General features: G+C 43.1%; 3 protein-coding genes across 9 annotated transcripts in view; 2 read left to right on the top strand and 1 right to left on the bottom strand.

Moving 5' to 3' along the window:
• Window positions 1-19,020, top strand: part of FAAP24 (FA core complex associated protein 24) — an 85,992-nt gene that overhangs the window by 33,596 nt on the left and 33,376 nt on the right. The gene's annotated exons all lie outside the window — the stretch shown is intronic.
• CEP89 (centrosomal protein 89) overlaps window positions 1-19,020 on the bottom strand; it is a 53,542-nt gene that overhangs the window by 10,541 nt on the left and 23,981 nt on the right. Inside the window, exons 17-18 of one of the 2 annotated variants that reach the window (XM_083629086.1) lie at window positions 18,009-18,098; window positions 2,952-3,121 (exon numbers count right to left, since the gene is read on the bottom strand). In XM_083629086.1, the coding sequence (XP_083485212.1) occupies window positions 2,952-3,121; window positions 18,009-18,098 (260 nt within the window). Of the gene's footprint in view, window positions 1-2,951; window positions 3,122-16,590; window positions 16,683-18,008; window positions 18,099-19,020 lie in introns of those variants that run through there. The other variant, XM_083629087.1, reaches the window with a different exon arrangement.
• On the top strand, window positions 1,695-14,136 carry LOC310769663 (E3 ubiquitin-protein ligase RNF182-like). Of its 5 annotated transcripts, none has more exons than XM_083629110.1 (3): window positions 1,695-2,708; window positions 8,710-8,785; window positions 11,209-14,136. In XM_083629110.1, exon 3 carries the CDS (start codon window positions 11,225-11,227, stop codon window positions 11,948-11,950), a length of 726 nt encoding a protein of 241 aa, XP_083485236.1. In that variant the 5' UTR covers window positions 1,695-2,708; window positions 8,710-8,785; window positions 11,209-11,224; the 3' UTR covers window positions 11,951-14,136. The 5 variants fall into 5 exon arrangements, with proteins under 5 accessions (XP_083485236.1, XP_083485235.1, XP_083485234.1 ...); XM_083629109.1 differs by lacking the exon at window positions 1,695-2,708 and adding an exon at window positions 3,128-3,265; XM_083629108.1 differs by lacking the exons at window positions 1,695-2,708; window positions 8,710-8,785 and adding an exon at window positions 3,128-3,265.

Raw genomic sequence — 19,020 nt, 5'->3', positions numbered from 1 at the left:
CAGAACAACCTTTCAAATGACAGCTTTGTTCAGGGACTGGCTGCACTACAAGACAAAATTATATTTACTCCTTAAAGCGCTTCCGGATTTTGAGAGAACTGAAAGCAGAATGCAACCAGAATGGAAGGAATCTGGCTAAACTAAAGGAGCCCAGCATTCAGGAAGCGTAGGGAAAACATATGCAAAGCATTTTAGCTTCCTGAACTGTAACATTGCTTGTCTGCATAGCTAAGCTGACGTCCCATGGTCACTGGCCAGAATGATTAACCCAGCTATACATCTGTCCCATCCAATCCAGATGTTTGTTAAAACTGACCTAGAATAAGAGAGACATCACAGCAGGAAAGCATCTCTTTGAGGGCAAGGCAAAAGCTGCATTTGCCTTTCACCAGCTACAAGCACTGCTCATCTTCCAGAATGTCAGTAAAAACTTTCTGACAGTAAGAGCTGTTCGACAGACTCCTTCGGGGGGTGGACTCTCCTTCCTTGGAGGTTTTTAAGCAGAGTTTGGATGGCCACCTGTCATGTATGATTTAGCTGAGATACCTGCATTGCAGGGGGTTGGACTAGATGGCCCTCGGGGTCTCTTCCAACTCTACAATTATACGATTCAATGATTCTAAGACTTGGCAACCAACTGCAAAACACTCAGCAACTCTGCTGCTGTTGGTGACAATAACAAGGGACAAAGTGCTGCTGTTTAGAACTACTTCCCACAACTGCATTTTCCTCTGCCGCAGTGGACTGCTAAATCAAAGTGTGGGCAATTATTTTAGCTTTATGGAGTTGTATCCAACTGACTAAAAGCAGCCCCACTGAAGTAAAGGGACCCAAGTGAGTCATGTCCATTCATTTCAATGTGTCTCCTCTGAGCAGAACGAATACTGGATGCAACCCATTGTGATGGCAGTGCTTCATAAAGCTTGGACTAGTATATTAATAGCCTTTGCTGTTTGAGGTGGGAAGCGTGAGGGGTGGGTGGGTGTGACAGGTAAGAGAAGAGAAATGGTTCTAAGGGGTTGACATGTCTAACACTGCTCTAAGGGGGTGACATGTTGGGGAATACCAGGACTAGAAATAAAATTGAGGATTATTTTATTAACATATTTATTATTTACAATTATACCCCATCTTTAGTCCAAGGAGCTCAAGGTGGTATACAAAATTTTCCCCTCCTTCCATTTATCCTCATAACAACCATGGGAGGCTGAGAAGCAAGGACTGGCCCCAAGGCTTCATGACCAAGTGGGGGATTTGAACCCTCCCAGCTCCAACACTCTAACTGCTATACCACACTGCCTCTCACACTGGTGGACAGGTGTTCTCCCCTCCTAGATACATACATATTGTCAAGCTGTATGAAGCAACACAGGCTATATGCACAATAGAAAGTTTATGTTAGATCAAAAGTATGGTTTGGAACGTGGTGGCAGCAGGACCTTCCCTTCCACACAGCTGAACCACAGGGAAACCTGGCTATATTCACCACATCTTTAGCTCCCCAGATATGCAAGCAGTCCCAGGTTAGAGTATCTGGTCCCGTAGCATTGTCTGATGCTAAGCTGGTGCTTACAAAACACATTTATTCAATCATTTATATGCTACCTTTCAGCCTTCAAAGGGACTCCTAAAGTGGCTTAGGTCATTACTAAAAGGAAATGTTTTTTTAAAGCAACAAGAAGAAGCACAGTCCGCCTGGAAGTTATTCCCAAGAGGAAGTTTTCCTTGCACCCTTTCTAAATAGACAGCTTGTTGGAGGATGCCATGTGGATTTCCTGCCTACAGAAGCAATCTTGTGCCCAAGAAGCTGCTGTAAAGTTACACCAGATCCAAGCCCTGTTCAGCAGCAGGCTTTTGCAGAAAGAAGTCAATCGCACAATGGCAAATTTAGCTGCACAACAAACCCACTTAAAAAAAGACGACTTTTTAACAGCAAGGAAAATGATAGTTAACAACCAATTGATGGGGAGTCCTATGTCCTCTAAAGAAACAAATCAGGATGAGTGCTCCGTAAAGGGAGGGCACCGTATAACCTCCGTCCAAGCTTTCTGCAATCTGGAGGTGCCCTAAGACACGTTGCGTGTGAATTGATACACCAGTCACTGCAGCATGGGGACTATGCACAGAGAGCACATACACACTTTGCCGAAAAAATCAGAAGTTATCTGACCACGCTATTTATCCTCTACTGGGAGTTGATAACTGACACAGATGGCATACAGCTTGAGTTCCAGGCTGGATTATTTTATCTCACAATGGCTGAGATGATCTGCAAAATAATTGCCTAATTATCTGTCTCCTGTGTTGTTTCAGTGCTGGTACAAGGAACCATCTCTGAACCCTTCCCATCGCTAACACGAGAAGTAAGAAGCAGGACTCCTTATAGGTTCTCTCGACACGGAGAATCATCTTCCAGCCAAGACCTATTCAACTGTTTATTCCCTTTTTTAGTGATTAGAAACCTCCAGATCCACGAAATATTCATTTTGCCAAGTGCTCTTAACTGACTGCCCTCATTTCCTGTCTGTCAGAAAAATGTCAGCCTGGGACTTCATCAGTCCTCACTGGAAGACGTTATTAAATCAATGAGCATGTGACCAGTGATTCACTTTGGAGAGAATTATTGAAAGCTCTATTCAAGCCAATAGCTTCTGCGTGTTTGCTTTCCTTCAGCAAAAGGCAGTACAGCTGCCAGGAGGATTTTTAAGGTTGGCTGGCAGGCAACGATTTCCTTCAAGGATTTGTAGGTCGGGGGCTTAGAGAGGGAGAAGGAGGGAGAGGGGGATGGGGGAGCTGACAGAGTAGGTTGAGAGGAGGAGATTTTCAACCCAGCAGCTAGGCAGGGAAGTGAATACAGCCAGAGCACGCCAGAGGGGGCTCTTAGGCAGAGCATGTCCTGCTCCTTTACCAGTCGGGGCTAATGGGTTTGTTTAAGGCTTTGGCTGCCTTACCTTTTCTGCTGCAGCGCTTCGTCGAGGGTTTCCTGCTTCTCTTGCAGCAGCCGCTGGAGGTGCCTCATCTCACGCTGGTACTGAGCAGCCTTCCCGGCAAATTCCTTCTCTTGCTCCGATGCTTTGAGGCTGATGTCTCCCAGCTTTCCGGCAGCCGTCTTTTTATACACCTGTGAGAGTTGGAGCAGAGCCCAGTTAGAATCAGCGCCGGGGTTGCAAGCCAGCTGACGGGAACTCAACTGGCGGGAAGATGGTTTTCTCCCACAGGGGCTTCATCCTGAGACCAGGGGTGCTTTGTTCAAAGAACAAATCGGGTAGGTTGGAAATGACCTGGTCCTTCCTTCAAGCATTTCTACTGCATGCACTTTCTACAGCATACAGCAAAAGGTGTCACTGCATAGGTCTACTGTGCTATTTTAATGCCTCCCTTTGGAGAAAGGTCTTTATAAAACAGGTCTTAAATCCAAATATGTTTGACTCATCAGGAAGCCAAGTTGGACTTTAAGCACATGTTGCTTATAGACAAGTTTAATAATTTGGTTTTAATTGTCAACGTATCACTGTAAGGCTGGGAAGAGATGCTACTGGGTGGCATGTATGTTCATTTATCCTTTCATCTTGGAAAAACAACTCAGCTGCCTTATAATTGCTTTGGGTGCCTTGAAGCTGTGTATCCTTTCACTGAAGCACTGGAATGCAACACGTTTCTCCCTGCTTTTGCTGAGAAAATGCATTCTTTAGAAAAGCAAGGCATTATTTAGAAAGCATTAGTTCTTTTTTGAAACAGTGAATTTTACTTCTGAATCGCAAAATGGCTAAGCATGCAAAAAGCAATGCTAAGTGAACGTGAAGGAGGAAAAAATATTTCATCTTAGATAAAAAGTTTCATTCTGATTATTACTTTACACGAAACCTTTTATCTGCCTATATTTAAAAGGTCTCAGCTTTGTGGATACCTTAACCTTTTCTTCTGGATGAGCCTGATGTTAATGCTAGCCAATTTCAGATTTATTAGTGTGAAGATCAAAACTACACCCTTGCCTCAGGTCTTCAAGGTATGAAAAATTATCCAGCAGACTTGGAAAAGCACCGTTTCCAATTCAAGTCTTTGTACTAATAGTCATGTCTAAAGGTAGAGCAGGAATTAAAAGGAAAACAAGTTGCCTGGGGAAAGAATTAAGCTAGGGCGATGTGGGAGTCCATCCTATATAAATTCAAGCATGTTCAATTGCATCAATATTTAAATGGATGGAAATGGTATATGGAAGCTTTTCTTCTTGTGTTAAAGATAATGGTTTAGCACAAACAGGGCGCAGTACTGCAGAGGAACCCAACTTGTTGTCTCCAGATGTTGCTGTACTACAACTCCCACCATCCCTGACCACTAGCCACGTTGTTGGGACTGATGGGATTTGGAGTCCAACAGCACCTGAAGGGACATTGGCTGTCCTGCAGAGTTGAGCACTGGGTGCTTGCCTGTCGGATGAACTCAGAAAACTGTCACCTGAGATTTTAGGAAGACTGAACTTTATGGGAGGGACCACAGCTCAGGGGTAGAGCACATGCACTGTATCTGCAGGAGGTCTCAGGTTCAAGCTCTGGACCCCCCCAGTTTCAAAACACAGGGAAGCAGGTGGTAGAAAAGGCTTCTGCCTGAGACTCTAGAGAGTTGTTGCCAGTCAGAGTAGGCAGTACTGGACTAGATAGGTGAGTAGCAGGGCCTGGTAACTGACAGCTCCCTGTGTTCTTACTTAATGGCAGTAAACATCTGGAAATCAGGTTGTGACTCTGAACCAGTGTGCCACACTTTATATAAAGGACAACCCTTTCCTTTTCACAGGATGTATCTAAAATAGCAGAAAAGAAAAAAAAAGTTTGAATTTTTACATATAAATTCTTCCATTTATTTTAAACTCATCCATTCTGAATGCAACAAACAACAAACTTACCTGCCCGATGGATATGTTTTGGTTATAGTTTACACTGCAGTTGTATTGTTTTATTGGTTTGGGTTTTTTTAGTGTGTTTTCTTTCTTTATTACTTTATCGGCTGCCAATCTTACGCTGTGTCAGTTTGCTTCTTTGCAGTGTATAATATGGTTTTGACAGCTGTGATTTTTTCCCTTTTTTTTAATGGTATAAAGGGCGGGGGGAGAAAAGGCACTAATGAAGAAATAAAAAGAGAGAAGAACCTGAAAGGTGCACTAAAATATAGTTTCTCCAATCCAGCAAATTTCACTTCCAATCTTCCCTCAAGGGAACTGGTATGTGCTCTATTGCAGAGTGATTCCAGTCCATATAATTTGTTTATTCCTATTATCATTACATTTATATCTTGCTTTTGCTTCAAGGACCTGAAGTGGTTTCCCCCCTTCCCCATTTTACCATTGCTACAATCCTGTGAGGTAGGTTAAGCTAAGAGGCAGTGGCCAGAACAACCCAATAAGCTTCATGGCTGAGTGGGGATTTGAACCCTCACCTTCCATGTCCTAGTCCAACACTCTAACCACTACACCACGCTGTAGGTAATCCTATAGGTAACTGATCTCCCCTTCCCAATGTAAAATTCTATGAAACAGAACAAAGCTTTTATCTCTTGGCTTAGGTTTCTCTTGCAGGCGAGAATGGAACTGAAGAAAACAAGGAATGCAGCCATTTTTACTACATCTACATATGGTCTTGACATTTTAAATATTGATGCATTTATATAAATAGGGATCCCACTTTCTTCAAAGTGCTCCCTAGGCTGAGGCTCTTTGGAGTCTTCCATCCCCTTCAGTTATGTTGTTTTTATAATGCAGCAACAGCTCTAGAACTTTTAAAGGGGGGAAATGGATAAGCATGGGGAGTTTTGTCTAAAACTGTGTGTACAACTGGAGAATTCCAAAGCACAGAATTCTGAACAGGGGAACTGCTTCAATCATACCTCTGGAACAGGTGGTTGCCTGGGTTCCTCCCCCCAGACCCGCTTTCAACTGTCAAGCTTGGTAAATATACCTAGACCTTTACAGAACTAAAAGGTGCATCACAAGTGAAAGCAGGATGGCACTCCCTAATGGAAACCTGTTATATTGGGAGTGGGGTGGGAGGTTGAATCATGCTCCATTTTATCACCTAGACACAAGCAGCTGCCTAAAATCCTCAAAACCAGAAATATAAATGAAATTGTACCTGGCCATTTCCCAAATAAGAGCAAAACTTGGAAACAATGAAAAGAAAAAGCTACAAGCAGTGACATGCAAACTTCAAAGAGAGGTTGCCATATTAATCAGTAGTAGCAAAAGCAGGAAAGAGACTAATCCATTTTTAATGGAATAATTTTCCATTGAGTAGAATCTAGTGCCACCTTTATTGGTATGCTACTTTGCTGCAATGGTGTTCAAAGTGGCTCACGATATACCAAATGAATAATAATAAATATATATATGAAAAAAACAATCCTATTGGTCTTCAAGGTGCCACAACATTTTTGATGCTTTTACCAGTGAAGTGGATTATTTGCTCTTCTTGAGTGGTACAGAAGAAAGCGAACATCCAGAGCTTCCCAAGAACGACGTCTTCCGTTCCTTTTAAAATACTAAATTCACTGAGAAACAACATAACTTGCTAACTATAATTGCAGACAGGTTCATTTTGTTTTCTCTGTGTTAAGATTGCTCAAGTGTAGGCAATTTGTCCCTGGGGAAGGGATTATCGGAGGAAGGTATTAGAACTGGAGATGGTCTCTTCTGACAATCTGAACACAAAGGGGACTGGAAGATAAGGGAGAAGGCATTCTTCGTTCAGATAATTAGGAACATGACAGCAGAAGACTTTAAAAGGTCAATACCTGCAGTCTGAATTGTGTCTGGAAACTGACTGGTAATAAATGCAGTTGTTTCAAGACTAGCGTAGTATGAGACCTCAGTCTTGGAAAGTATTCCGGCTGCTGCATTTTGGACCACCTGAAGTTTATGGAAAGTCTTCAAGAAAGTGTCACAGAGCATACTGCAGCAAATTAATTGAGAGGTCACCGTGGCATCTTCTTGACCGTTCAGCAAGGCACACCTCCCACATCCAAATCTAGATCTGAGGGATATAGCCTTCAGCCAAGGACCCCAAAGTGCAAACATGAAGGTGGTACATTCACCTGGGGCGGGGGGAAGCCAGGTTGGTAGCATGACTTAGTGCCATTCATTTCAATGGGTCTACTCTGAATAGAACAAGATGGGATAGACTAGTTCTACCCAATCCAGACCCTCGGTCTTAATACTGCTTGCCAATCTCAGAGGCTGATGCTGCATAGCTCTGTTGCCTTTTGTGCCTGATGAGGACTTTGGGGTCTGAACACACCTTGTGGTTCCCAATTTAAATGCAGGAGATCTCCTATAATAACTTTGCATTTGGTACTCTGTGTGGTGTGTGTGTGCTTGTGTGTGCACACACATGAGCATCTGTGGTGGGGGCTATAGTCATAAAGGAAAAGTAGCAGGTAGGTAAAGGGCTCAGCACATTCCTCATGCCTATTGCTTCTTCCTGTGCATCGCACCCTCAGGATGCCACTCTGATTTATTCCATACGTTTTTAAATGGCTCTTCAGCAGATAAGTGTCCTAGGGAGACTTACATAAAACCAAGGAAAGCACAAAAAATGTGTGTCAATAAACAGAACAGCGCCAAGCAAGTCACTGCTACTGTGAAGAGCACCATGGCTACAAACTAAGTCATTGCTTGTAAGTTCAGCGTGAAACTCACAGAGTTTCAGAGTTGGAAGGGTCCCAAAGGGTCATCTAATTCAACTCCCCCTAGAATGCATTTTGGAAAATGACCGTCCAAGCAGTATACTACACAAGGTAGTATTAAACACAAGACGGTACTTGTAGTGGTTGCTAGACTGGTTTACGCTTGTCCCTGGAAATGGTGCCTTCCCCTGCCCAACACTGTGAGGAGGATGTAATGAACTAGGTATGGGGCTGCTTAAATGCATCACTGGCCTTGCCCCCAGTTCAAAAGGTCTTTTCAGGCAACACATCAGACTTTTTCTAAGTAACGAAGAAAACATTTTCCTAAACTCTCCTGCCATTTCCCCCACTACTCCTCCATGCCTCTCCAAGGAATGTCTTATGACATCGCTTTAAAAGAACAAAACAAAAAACCCTCTTGTTATAATTAACACAGGCAGGTTTGTCAACCTGAACATTTTGTCTACTTGCGACGGCTGTCTATTCCTTTCATGTTTCATGTCTGCAACAGGAAAGGGACAAAATGAATTAGAGCATGCACAAGGGTCAGAGAGGGAGTGGGTGAGAGAGAATATTTGTTGGGAGGAATAGGGGAATAATACTTGAGCATACCTGCTTCAGTGGGCAGAGGTGGCCCAGCTCTAGCATACTACTTATCTAGAAGCATTTCAGTCTGTTTTTTGGCCTGGTCTTGGTTGTTCTAACAGAAGACCCACACCAGAAGGTGGACAGGGAAAGTCCAGCCCTCTTAATCAGCAGTGTTCAACATCACCCATCATAGCATCCTTCTGGAGCTGTCTTGCTGGGATGGGACATCTAACTGCAGTGATTTGAATTGTTCCTGAAGGGCCAATCTCAGAAGGCGGTGCTGGGAGACTGCTGCTCCACCCATTGGTCTTTAACTTGTGGGTGACTGCAAGAGTCTCCTATGCTATTTAGCGTCTACATGAATCACTGGGTGAGGTTGTCCAGAGAGGAGGAGGATACCGTCAGTATGCTAGTGATGCACAAGTCTCTTTCCTTTCCATCTAAACCCAGGGTGGCTGAGGTTCTGACCCAGTACCTGAAATCAGTGATGAATTGGATGTAGGTGAACAAACTGAAATTAATCCAGGTAAGACAGAGGTGGGAGAAGAGCTGATCTAGGATTAAGTGTAGTGCCTAATTTGGATGGAGTTGCAACCCCATCCCACCCCAGTTAAGGATCAGGTTTGTAGCTTGGAAGAGCTGCCGTATGCCAAAGTGTGATGGTGGCCATGAAGACTTTTGAGTAATGTAGGCTAGTACCCTAGCTATGCCCTATTATGATGGACAAGACCTGGCAGCTGATCACACAGACCAAGATTGGGGGGGGGCTGGTTTTGAGAGAAGTCAACTTGTCTTCTTCATCGCAGTTCCTACATTGGAGGGAGTCAGCCTAGGCCAACCCTACAATTCTATGATGGCTTATTTTTCAACTTCCAATGAAAAACTTGTTATTTTCAGGGTGCTCTTGAGTTAAGCAATAATGGAATAACATTCTGAGATGTTTGTTGGTTATCTTTCATACGATGAGATTACTTTCCTGTTCTCTGGCTTCTTGAATATTTGGTTAGGGCTTTTAATGTTTGTAAAGCTCAGCAGCAGCAACCACAACCACCACCAAACAATGTGTTTTAATATTGTTGAAGGCCTCCTTGGGGAGTCCCTGAGGGAAAGAGAGACTGAATACAAATATTTTACCTAATTAACTGCTTACTTTGTTGACATGGAATTAAATCTACTTAAAAAGCATTCCCACCCACCATCCAGGTGAATATGTTAAAGTATTTCACAGCAGACAGAGATAATTTGGTAACTGAGGAACTTAATGCCTGCTTTCCAAGGAGCAATGGTTAAAGAGAAGTTGTGTTTGGACATGCTGCTATCATAACTATTTTTTGGAAGAATCACATGAAAAAGCACACTCTCTGTTTCTAGTGTTGGAGCCTGCTCTGCTCCACCATGTTTGTGAAAGAGTGCGCAGGGTGGACCCACCAGAGAATAAGTCAGAAACCGAGACCGAGACCATTTAGGAGACCTGATGGTTAAGATAAAGATGCAAATGAAACTGTCTCCTAATAAAAATGCCGTTGTTGTTGTTGTTGTTGTTGTTGTTGTTGTTGTTGTTGTTGTCCTTGCCTGTTCCCATTAAAATTCCATCACTGCTGCATGGCAACGTGAGGGTGATGAGCCAAGACTGAGCCAGCTCTGCTTATTAGGAAACGTGAACAGAAACAAATCCCCTTTTCAGGCAAAACAGACAAAACTGTGAAACGTACTGTCACACTTATTTACCCATCAAATCCTTAAGAGTTTCACAACCACACATTCTTATTAATCAAAGAAATGCCATGGGAAACCTATATTCAATGGTGTTGTTTTCCCCCTAAAAGTTAAGTAATAGCTTTGCTGAATAATTTCAAATGCACAGCACCACCAAATGAGCTACTATTAAGTTTCCCTCCCTCTGTAAGCTAAGAAACAGAGTGCAACATTACAAGAGCATCCGTGCATGATAAGAAGATTCGTCTCCAATGCAAATCAAACTCTAAATGCTTGTCAAGGTTGGATTGTAGCAACTGTTATACAAGTTTCTGAGTTACATCCTCAACTGAAAGCCAAACGTTTTCCAGCCAACTTGCTTTTTTCCCATGTTGATAAGCTGCAGTAACTAAATATTCCAGATGAGTAATTGCTCCTTAATGTTAACAGATCAACCGTATGTAAGTTTGCACAGAAGCACTACTGAATTTAATGAGACTTACTCCCAATAGCACACAGGATGTGAGTGTAGTGCAGATACTTTTTCGCAAAGGTGCCATCCCAAGGCAGTTCAGAAAAGGAATTAGAGAAGGGGAAGAGGGAGAACTAATCTTTGAGAGGGACAGTAAATTTAGAGCAGAGGAATGGGGGCTGCTGGGTATACTTGCCCCAGGCCTTGGAATCATATCTAGGCCCTGATGGGGGAGATGGCATGATGCAGTACTTCAACTTGGAACACAGACACATGGGTTCAAATCCTATAAGACCCCAAAGCTCACTGGGTAATATTGGGCTCCCTCAATTTAACTATGTGAGGTAGTTCTGTTCAGATATTCAAGAAAATGTCTAATACATTCTATAGTCTGTGGGGTGGTGAAGCAATTTCCTCTAGGATGGAAAGTAGGATATAAAACAAAACAAAACAGATTCAGTGGATATTTGGGGAAATTATACGAAACTGAAAACCAGAGACTCCTAATCGGAAGAGGTAATTACATTTAACTACTGCTACCAGTTTTAACTATTGTTATTGTATTTGCTTTTTTCTGTCGGTAAAGAATATACTCTATGATAGGCTTCCCCAACCTGATGCCCTCAAAATGGTTTGGACTACAGGTCCCAATAACTCCAACCAACATGGTCAAATGTTGGGGATGATGGGAGTTTTTGACCAGGTTGGGAAAGGCTGCTCTAGGAACAACTACCAAAAGGGCATAATTTAAAGCTGAAACTCATTGCTATTATCTTTTACAGCCTGCCTAATTTAAAGATGAATCATTCTCAAACAGAGGGAGAAGAAAAAGTACCGAACGATGAGCTGGAATGCAAAATCTGTTACCAGAAGTTTAACGTCCAGAGCCGCAAACCCAAAATCTTGGACTGCCTTCACAGAGTGTGTGCGAAATGCCTGACAAAAATCCTCCATGTGGGAGATGGCTCCCATTGCATTTGCTGCCCCTTCTGCCGCCACAAGACAGACCTGCAGGAAGAGGAAGTGGAGGGCCTTCCTGACGACGCAAATATCATGTCCAAACTCATGACAAAAGACAAAACAGCATGGAGCTCGGACTGCAAAGAAGTTGTCTTGACGCCAAAGAACTTGGCTTCCTCCAGTCCTTCTCATGGGTCATCAAACTGTTTGGTGATTACCATCATGGAAGTACAGAGAGACTCCACAAGGACGCCAAGCCAGAACACCCTCTCGGATTACTACACAGATCACAGCCTTGACTCGGCATCTGTGAACTCTCACAGCCACCTGGATCAAGATCTTTTCTCTAAGCTCTGTAACCATGTCCCTAGAATACTGGTGTGGCTGCTTGGATTTTTCTATTTTGGTTCTTTGCCACTTGGAATCTATTTATTGGTGATTCAGAAAGTGACCCTTGGAATTGTCTGTGTCAGTCTCGTGCCATCCAGTCTAACTGTGTGTCTTGTGTATGGCTTCTGTCAATGCCTTTGCCAAGGAATGTGCGACTGTTCCTCTAGAAACTAACATTTTTTTAAACTGAATTTTGGATATTGGCACTATAGACCTTCAAATGTATAGGCTATTTAAAGCATACCATGGATTTTTTCTTTTTTTAAAAAAATATCAGTAGCCAAAAATGAGACATCTATATTTAGATGTTCCTAACATTCCATCCCACTCTCCCAATAGGTAGCCATACTTTAGTGTGACCAACGAACAAAACCCAGAGGGGTTAATGGCTTTGACAGAGTTCTCCAGGGCAAAGTTGTAGGATCCCTTAAGGGATACATCTGATAGACGGCAAAATTCTTTATCTCACTAGAGGCTATTTAGCTTCCATCGCAATGTCCACAATCCTGACAGGGCCAAGCATCACTGAGAGGCCCCCAGGAGAATAGTGTCCCTCCCTACACCTCCTAGAGGTTGTGGAGGCAAAAGAGTATTCCACCCCCAGCACTTTTTCCACCCCAAAAGTCCAGCTTTTGAGGGAAAAGAGAGGAAGGTATTTCTTTTTTGCTTCCTCAGAGGCTGGAGACTAAATTTGGCTTATGAAAGAGGGGACAGCATTTGGAAGGAGAGATATGGCCTTGCTTCTTGTTCTGCTTTGACAAGGGCTTCAACAATGGAAAGGAAGCGGAGGAAGAGGAAAGTGAAGGAGAATAGCAGGACTGGGAAAGGACTAGCACTATCACGCTATCTCCCCTGTCAAACTAGATGATCCTGTAGCTAGGATGAAATAAAAATGCAGATCTGAAGAACAGACTAGGTGAAATGGTATTGCCAATCTATTCTTCAACCTGTCTAGAATTTGTGTATTTTGAGACAGGGATGCCAAATCAAAAATGATGGAACTAGGGTATGTATACTTATATAAAAGGCTATGAAGCTGGGATGGTCTGAAATGAGATCTGTTTTATTGCATGGATTCTCCTGTTCTGGAATAATGTTCCTTTACTTTAAACAGAGATTTGGCAACTTTTCTGCTAGAACATACTGTTACATTTTTTTAAGCCATTGTAATTACCGGTACAGGTCGTAAATTATGCTTTATTTTCTGAGTGAAACTCTTGAGGAAAACTTTCCTAATTAAGGCAATGTCAAGCTTTTGGTCTTTGGTACCAGCAGCCTGTTACTTATTTTATGTAAAAGTAACCTCCACTAAGATCGGTGGGCATGATTCAGCAGTTGGAGGGCAAGCTTTAGACCCAAGGACCCAATGCTACCAGCAACTTAATCTGGCCCCCAGGAGCTGTGTACATCTGGAACACCTCCTTCCTAAACCAGCAGCCTGTGAAGGGACCATGGGAGACTCTTAGCTGGGAACTCCAGACTAGGGTCTGCTGAAGCACACAGGTTTCTCCTGATGGAAATGCATGCAAGATCTGGGTGGGTGCAGGCTGCTGCTCAGGGCTGTCAACAGAAGTCAGCATGTTGCTGGCTTTATAGGAGAAAGACACAGCTAGCTGTGGCCTGGGGGCTTTGTAAAGCATGGGATAAGGAAACAGCAAGCACCAGCACTGGGCCTCCTGAAACTGTGCACTTGTTATTTGGGCCAAACAGTTACTGTACTACCAAGTTTCTCCACCACTATCCCAGCCTCCTCAAAACCTCCAGGACAGGACCTGCTGGATCTATGACTTCCATAAGGCTCACAACCTCATTCATATCTACCATCCCAAGATGCTCCTTTCTCCACAGAACAGAGGTGCAGGTATGCTCCTGGACTGACCAATACCTGGCATATGTAAGGACTGCATTAGGCAATGTGGTATGTACTTGGTAGCAAATAGGCTTTTAGCCAAGAAATAATCATAGCCAGTCATTAAGTTAGAGACCACTATTTTGTCAAACAAATAATCTGCCCACTTTTAACTCTGGCCCTGCCCATAATTTGGAAGGTTGGCCGCAAAAAATGTGGCCCTTAGGCTTCTGTATATGCCAAATAAAATACCCCTAAGGATTTGGGGGCACTAATATAAGAAAAAACAAATGAGCCAGCCATGATCACAATAAAATAGCTTCCTCTTTCACACCTTGGATAAAAGCTAACTTTTTTTAAGGTTTTCCTGACTTCTCAGCTCAAGGCAGTTTAATATACTGCAAACATTAGAAAACAATAAAAACTCGACAGTTCTGCAGCAACAGATAATTTAATAAAACAGTGAAACCATAACAACACAGCAGCAAGAGCATAATGTTGTTTTTAGCTGGACTACTTCATGCTGTAAGCTGCCTTGTGCTGGTAGGGAAAGAAGAACCAAAGTCCCAATTGAATTTTAAATGTTCAAGAGGCTTCCAGCTGGTGCAGGCTGAACACCTGTAAGTGTAGCTGCCCAAAGGACAGGCAGGAAGGAGAATGCTTTTCATCCTCTCTGCAAAAAGAGACACAAAGGGATCAAGTGAGCACTGCATGTGGTGGCACTCCAAAGCCTCAGGGCTCCTCCCAACTGTCTCATTTCCTGGAGCAAAGGCACATGAAGCCCAACCTGTCTGGCCTTGTGTTGGGAGAGGCAGTCTCTAAGCTGCCCACAAAAGGCTAGATTTAGAGCAGGACTGCCACAGTGAAATATGGGACTGATATGTCACAGGAACTGAACTTCATCCTATTACAAGTTGTACTTACGTGACTCAAATTCCCAGGGTCTGGAATATTTGCTAGGGAGCCAACCATTTATTTAGTACACAGCTTTTCCACAGGACTAAATCATTTAGTTCCTTTATCTATACAATATTGATATGGCATCTGGGAACATGGGAAATTGCCTTACACCTAGCCATAATATTTGCCTCTGTAGCCCACTACTGTCTACTCTGGCAGCAGCTCTCCAGGGTTTGAGGCAGAGCACGGTCTTTCCCACCACCTGCTACTGACACCAGGAACTGAAGTAGAGATTTCCTTGCATGCAAAGCATGTGCAAAACCAATGAACCATCTTATCATACTGCCACTTACCTGAAAGTAAGCCCCACATAACATTGTGGCATTTGCTTTTGAGTAAATCGTACAGGGGATTGGGTTGTAAATCACCAATAATTAAGGTGTGGCCATCTCACAGCTGTGGATCTTCCTCCTCCCCTTCCTAAGCATAAGCCTTTTCTGAAAGCATCACAGGGCCTTTTTATGCAGTCTTGCTTTCAGACAGAGGGCCTTCTCGGTAGTGGCGCCCGCCCTGTGGAACACCCTCCCTTCAGATCTGAAGGAAAGATAGCTATTCTATCTTTAAAAGACATCTGAAGGCAGCCCTGTTTAAGGAAGTTTTTAATATTTAATGCTGTATTGTTTTTAACACTCGATTGGGAGCCGCCCAGAGTGGCTTGGGAAACTCAGCCAGATGGGCGGGGTATAAATAAAATATTATTATTATTATTATTATTATTATTATTATTATTATTATTAGGCCTGAGTCAAGTTTCCAGGTACTGTTCTTCTGCACTGCACATTACACAACATCTTTGGACTTGCTCACACATAATGTTAAGCCAGGGGAGGTAAACCTCCAGCTACCAGACCTAACAAGTCCCCCTGCCTGCCCCAGGCCTCCCCACTTAGCCTGCAGCACAGGTTGACTCAGACTATGCCATCTGTCCCACTCCCAATGTTAGGCACAGGCAGGTAAACCTATGGAGCAAAACTGGGGCCAGAGTGGCAGCGGGGCAACAATGAGGGAGAAAACTGGAAAGAGGAGGAGTCGGAAGTCGAAGAGGTAACAGGGCTTAGTGAGAGAGTGTGTGGCAAAGAGAAGTCCATAATCAGATGCAGAAGCTGAAGCAGGCGAGGAGAAAGAGGGAGGCCAAGAGGCAGAGATGAGTCAGGTTGGTAAAGAGTCATGGGTGTGTCCCCATCCTGTTGAGAGAATATCCCCTCCCCCCCCATCTCCCAGAACCAGAAGAGGGCTGAAACAGCTGCAGAAGAGACAGGCTACACACAGGCACCATCTCCAATTGCTTGGGGAAAGCCCTCTCCAGGAAAAGCCCTGGACTTAAGATGGCTGGGGGAAACTGGGGACTTTCAGTCTTGGCAATTGATTTGTGGGCTAAGACCTACCAGGGATGAGCTACTGTGCTCATTAGGCCTAACACTCAGCCAAATCTGGGAAGATTGTGGTTTTGCTAATAAAGAGTTAACCAACTTTGAACAGTGTGATTTACTGCCGGTTCGCTCTGTGACATTTATTTAGGGAAACAGTCTCAATAACGTTGAAAGGCAGGGTATTAAACCAATTCTCCTTTTTCTTTAAATGAAACGATTCTGCAAATTATAATGCAGTTCATGCCTTTAATATTGGATGTGGGGCAAGTGTATTTTGTTCAGGATAGGCTGCAGCGGGATCAGCCACATCCTTAAGCATCTAGCAGATGAGTCTGCTGCGATGAACTCCATGAAGTATGATGGAGAGAAATGTATCCCAAGCAACTCGAGGGCATTTGTTGTGGCACTGCAAATGCCTGCCACTCCCTTCCACTCATCTACCACACCTCAATTGATATCATATCCCCATTATTCCCTTCACAGTTTTCATTGCAGCAAACACCAGATAGGACGTCAGCAGCAGCAACTGTCACCTGGTCCCAGGATCTTGTCCACTATAAACGAACGCCCAACACTGCACAAGCGGATTGGGCCTTCACTGTTTTTCTCAAAAATAAATACTTAACTGGAGACACTTAGAAGTTGCAACAGCTCATCCATATTTATGAAGAATTACAGTATTTTGATTAGTGGAAAGCTACCCTCAGCTAGCATTTTTCTTCTAAGACTAAAAAAGAGAGAAACAAAAATTAGGCCAACTGCCAATTTCACTCCAGGGTGCTTGCTTTTAATCAAATATTTATCTTAAGGCTGGCTAGAAGAAAGAGAATGCAAAACAAGCCTGTGAAACCAAAAGGGCAAAAGTGCCTCAGCTTGACGCAGTTTGATGCTAAAAGGTTATGATGTTTATCATTATAGTAATTGTTCCAGAAAAACTAAACTGACATTCTTTTACAACAACATCTACAGTACAAAATAACTGTTGTAGTTCTAATATGAAAACCTATAATTATTATTCCAATTCCACTTAAAAGCTGGTAACTGAAAAGACATATTTATATCTATATTTTGTGTGTGAAAGGGATTTAAGATACATGCTCTAAAATACTTCCCAAATGAGCCTCCTACTGTCAAATACATGCATGCAAAGGATCCATATAGCTGTTGATACAATTAATTCTGAGCAGAACTGGAGCACTGAAGAGAACTTAAACCAAACAGGTCATTCCCTGAAGGGTTTGGCTAGCAAATTATCACAAAACTGCTAATCATCCCTCAAATTACATGAGTTCAGGCCATTTTTAATGTTTCAGTAAGGAGGTTACTGGGGGAAAGCAACCTGAAAGGGCAAACTGTCTCTTCAACTTGTTTGTGTGATTCCCAGAAGCATCTGGTTGGTCACGGTGGGAAGCCTAATGCAGGGTGAGTCTTTCAGGGCTCCTGATAAGGCAGAAGTGCTGCCGTTGGGTGGGTGGCTCTTAAGTCCAGAAATTATGTGGATGACCTGTTCAGGGAAGGGTTGCACTTTAATCTGAAGGAACAGGTTCAATATGGTAGTGCTCCAGGATTCCAGCCCGTCATTTGAGTCCCAAGTGGCTCATGGCTGGAGTGTGCTTATGCCCAGTTTAGGCCTGCTTGTTAGCTACTGCCATTCTGGGGCAAGGATAGACTGGCCAGAGTTGTTCGTGCTCTAGTGGCCTCCTGCCTGCAACATACCCTACGCGGAGCTCCTTTTCACATCCCTCTTTACTGCAGAACTTCACAAAAAAGGCTAAAGAATCAGGGACGAAACACCCGGGAAAAAAAAAATGAAACAAACCCCATTCTAACAGCATTTTACAGCTTTGTAGGTCAGATACATTTTCCCAGCACATCCTGTTACTGCAGAAATCCATGGCATGCATTAGCTAGAAGCAAAACTGAATGAAATAGCGGCTGTTGCAGCACTTTGAACCAAGCCACATATTTGTGACTGCAGTTCTAAAAAAAATTGCAATATATAACAGAAGAACTGTAGTGTGCTATAGATATCTTGTCTGCAAACTCTACTCACCTTCACTTTCTCTTCTAACATCCCTAGGCGCATGTTTCCTTCTACTATTTTGTTGAGAACACCATCCTGCTGTCTTTCCAAGCAACTGGTCTGGAGGAAAAAGGAGGGGGAAGGTGAGCTGGCAAAAGATTTTGCTGTTCTGAAATGTCTTCTACTGATATATTTATGTATATATCAATTACATTTCTGGACTGCCCTTTATCCCATAGGATCCCAGGAAAGTGAACACAAGATAAAATAATTAAATAATTAAAAGGATTACATTAAAACAGTTTGGCAACAAGCACCAGAATAACCATGCCCATTCACAGCCCCGCCCCCCTCAAATGTTTCCCATCACTTGCTACCAGAGACCCTTTCAGCTGAAGATGCTGGGGATTGAGCCAGTCATCATTGGCAGGCAAAGCAGCTGCTCTACCACATAACTGTGGCCCCTCCCTACTACTGCCCCAGCTGAAAAACACTGTACAGGAGGCATGTGAGCCTTAAAAGAAATGTTCAAAATGTTTTGTGCCAGACTAACTAGTAGAAACTACAGAAATCATATGAAACCCACATGCAGGAAAAATGCATTACAGAATGAATACTTATCAGTTCTGGAAAAAACCACACACACTGAAATGCTGACCAGTTTTCCAAAATCAACCACTTTAGCAACAGATTTCAATCGCAGTAATTATCTGAACAACCAAGAAGAGCTATTGCCTACAGATCTCTCATTATTGTTCAGTGAATTAATGGAAACATTCTACCTTCAGTTCACTGGTTTCAAAAGAATCATTTATTTATCATGCTGAGGGAAGTCTAAATGCCAACGAACCACATCTGTGACTGCATTTTGCACAAAGGTCTCCTGTACTATTTTAACCTTACATAAAACCTATGAAATGAATAAATAATAAAAATGGAAAACTGAGAAAAACAGGACAGGAGGCACAGAAACATCCTGTTTCTTGACCGCTCTTGTCATGAACCCATAGGTGAAGGGGATAATATGTAATAGATTGTTTCA

The sequence above is a fragment of the Podarcis filfolensis genome, assembly GCF_964270895.1.
Source record: "Podarcis filfolensis genome assembly, chromosome: 8".
NCBI classification, from domain to species: Eukaryota; Metazoa; Chordata; class Lepidosauria; order Squamata; family Lacertidae; genus Podarcis; species Podarcis filfolensis.
Note: the sequence above shows the minus strand (reverse complement) of the source record. Positions and strands in the feature narration are given on the sequence as shown.

Excerpts from the sequence above, each read along its gene's own strand:
- LOC310769663 (XM_083629110.1), top strand. The coding sequence starts at position 11,225 with ATGAATCATTCTCAAACAGAGGGAGAAGAAAAAGTACCGAACGATGAG.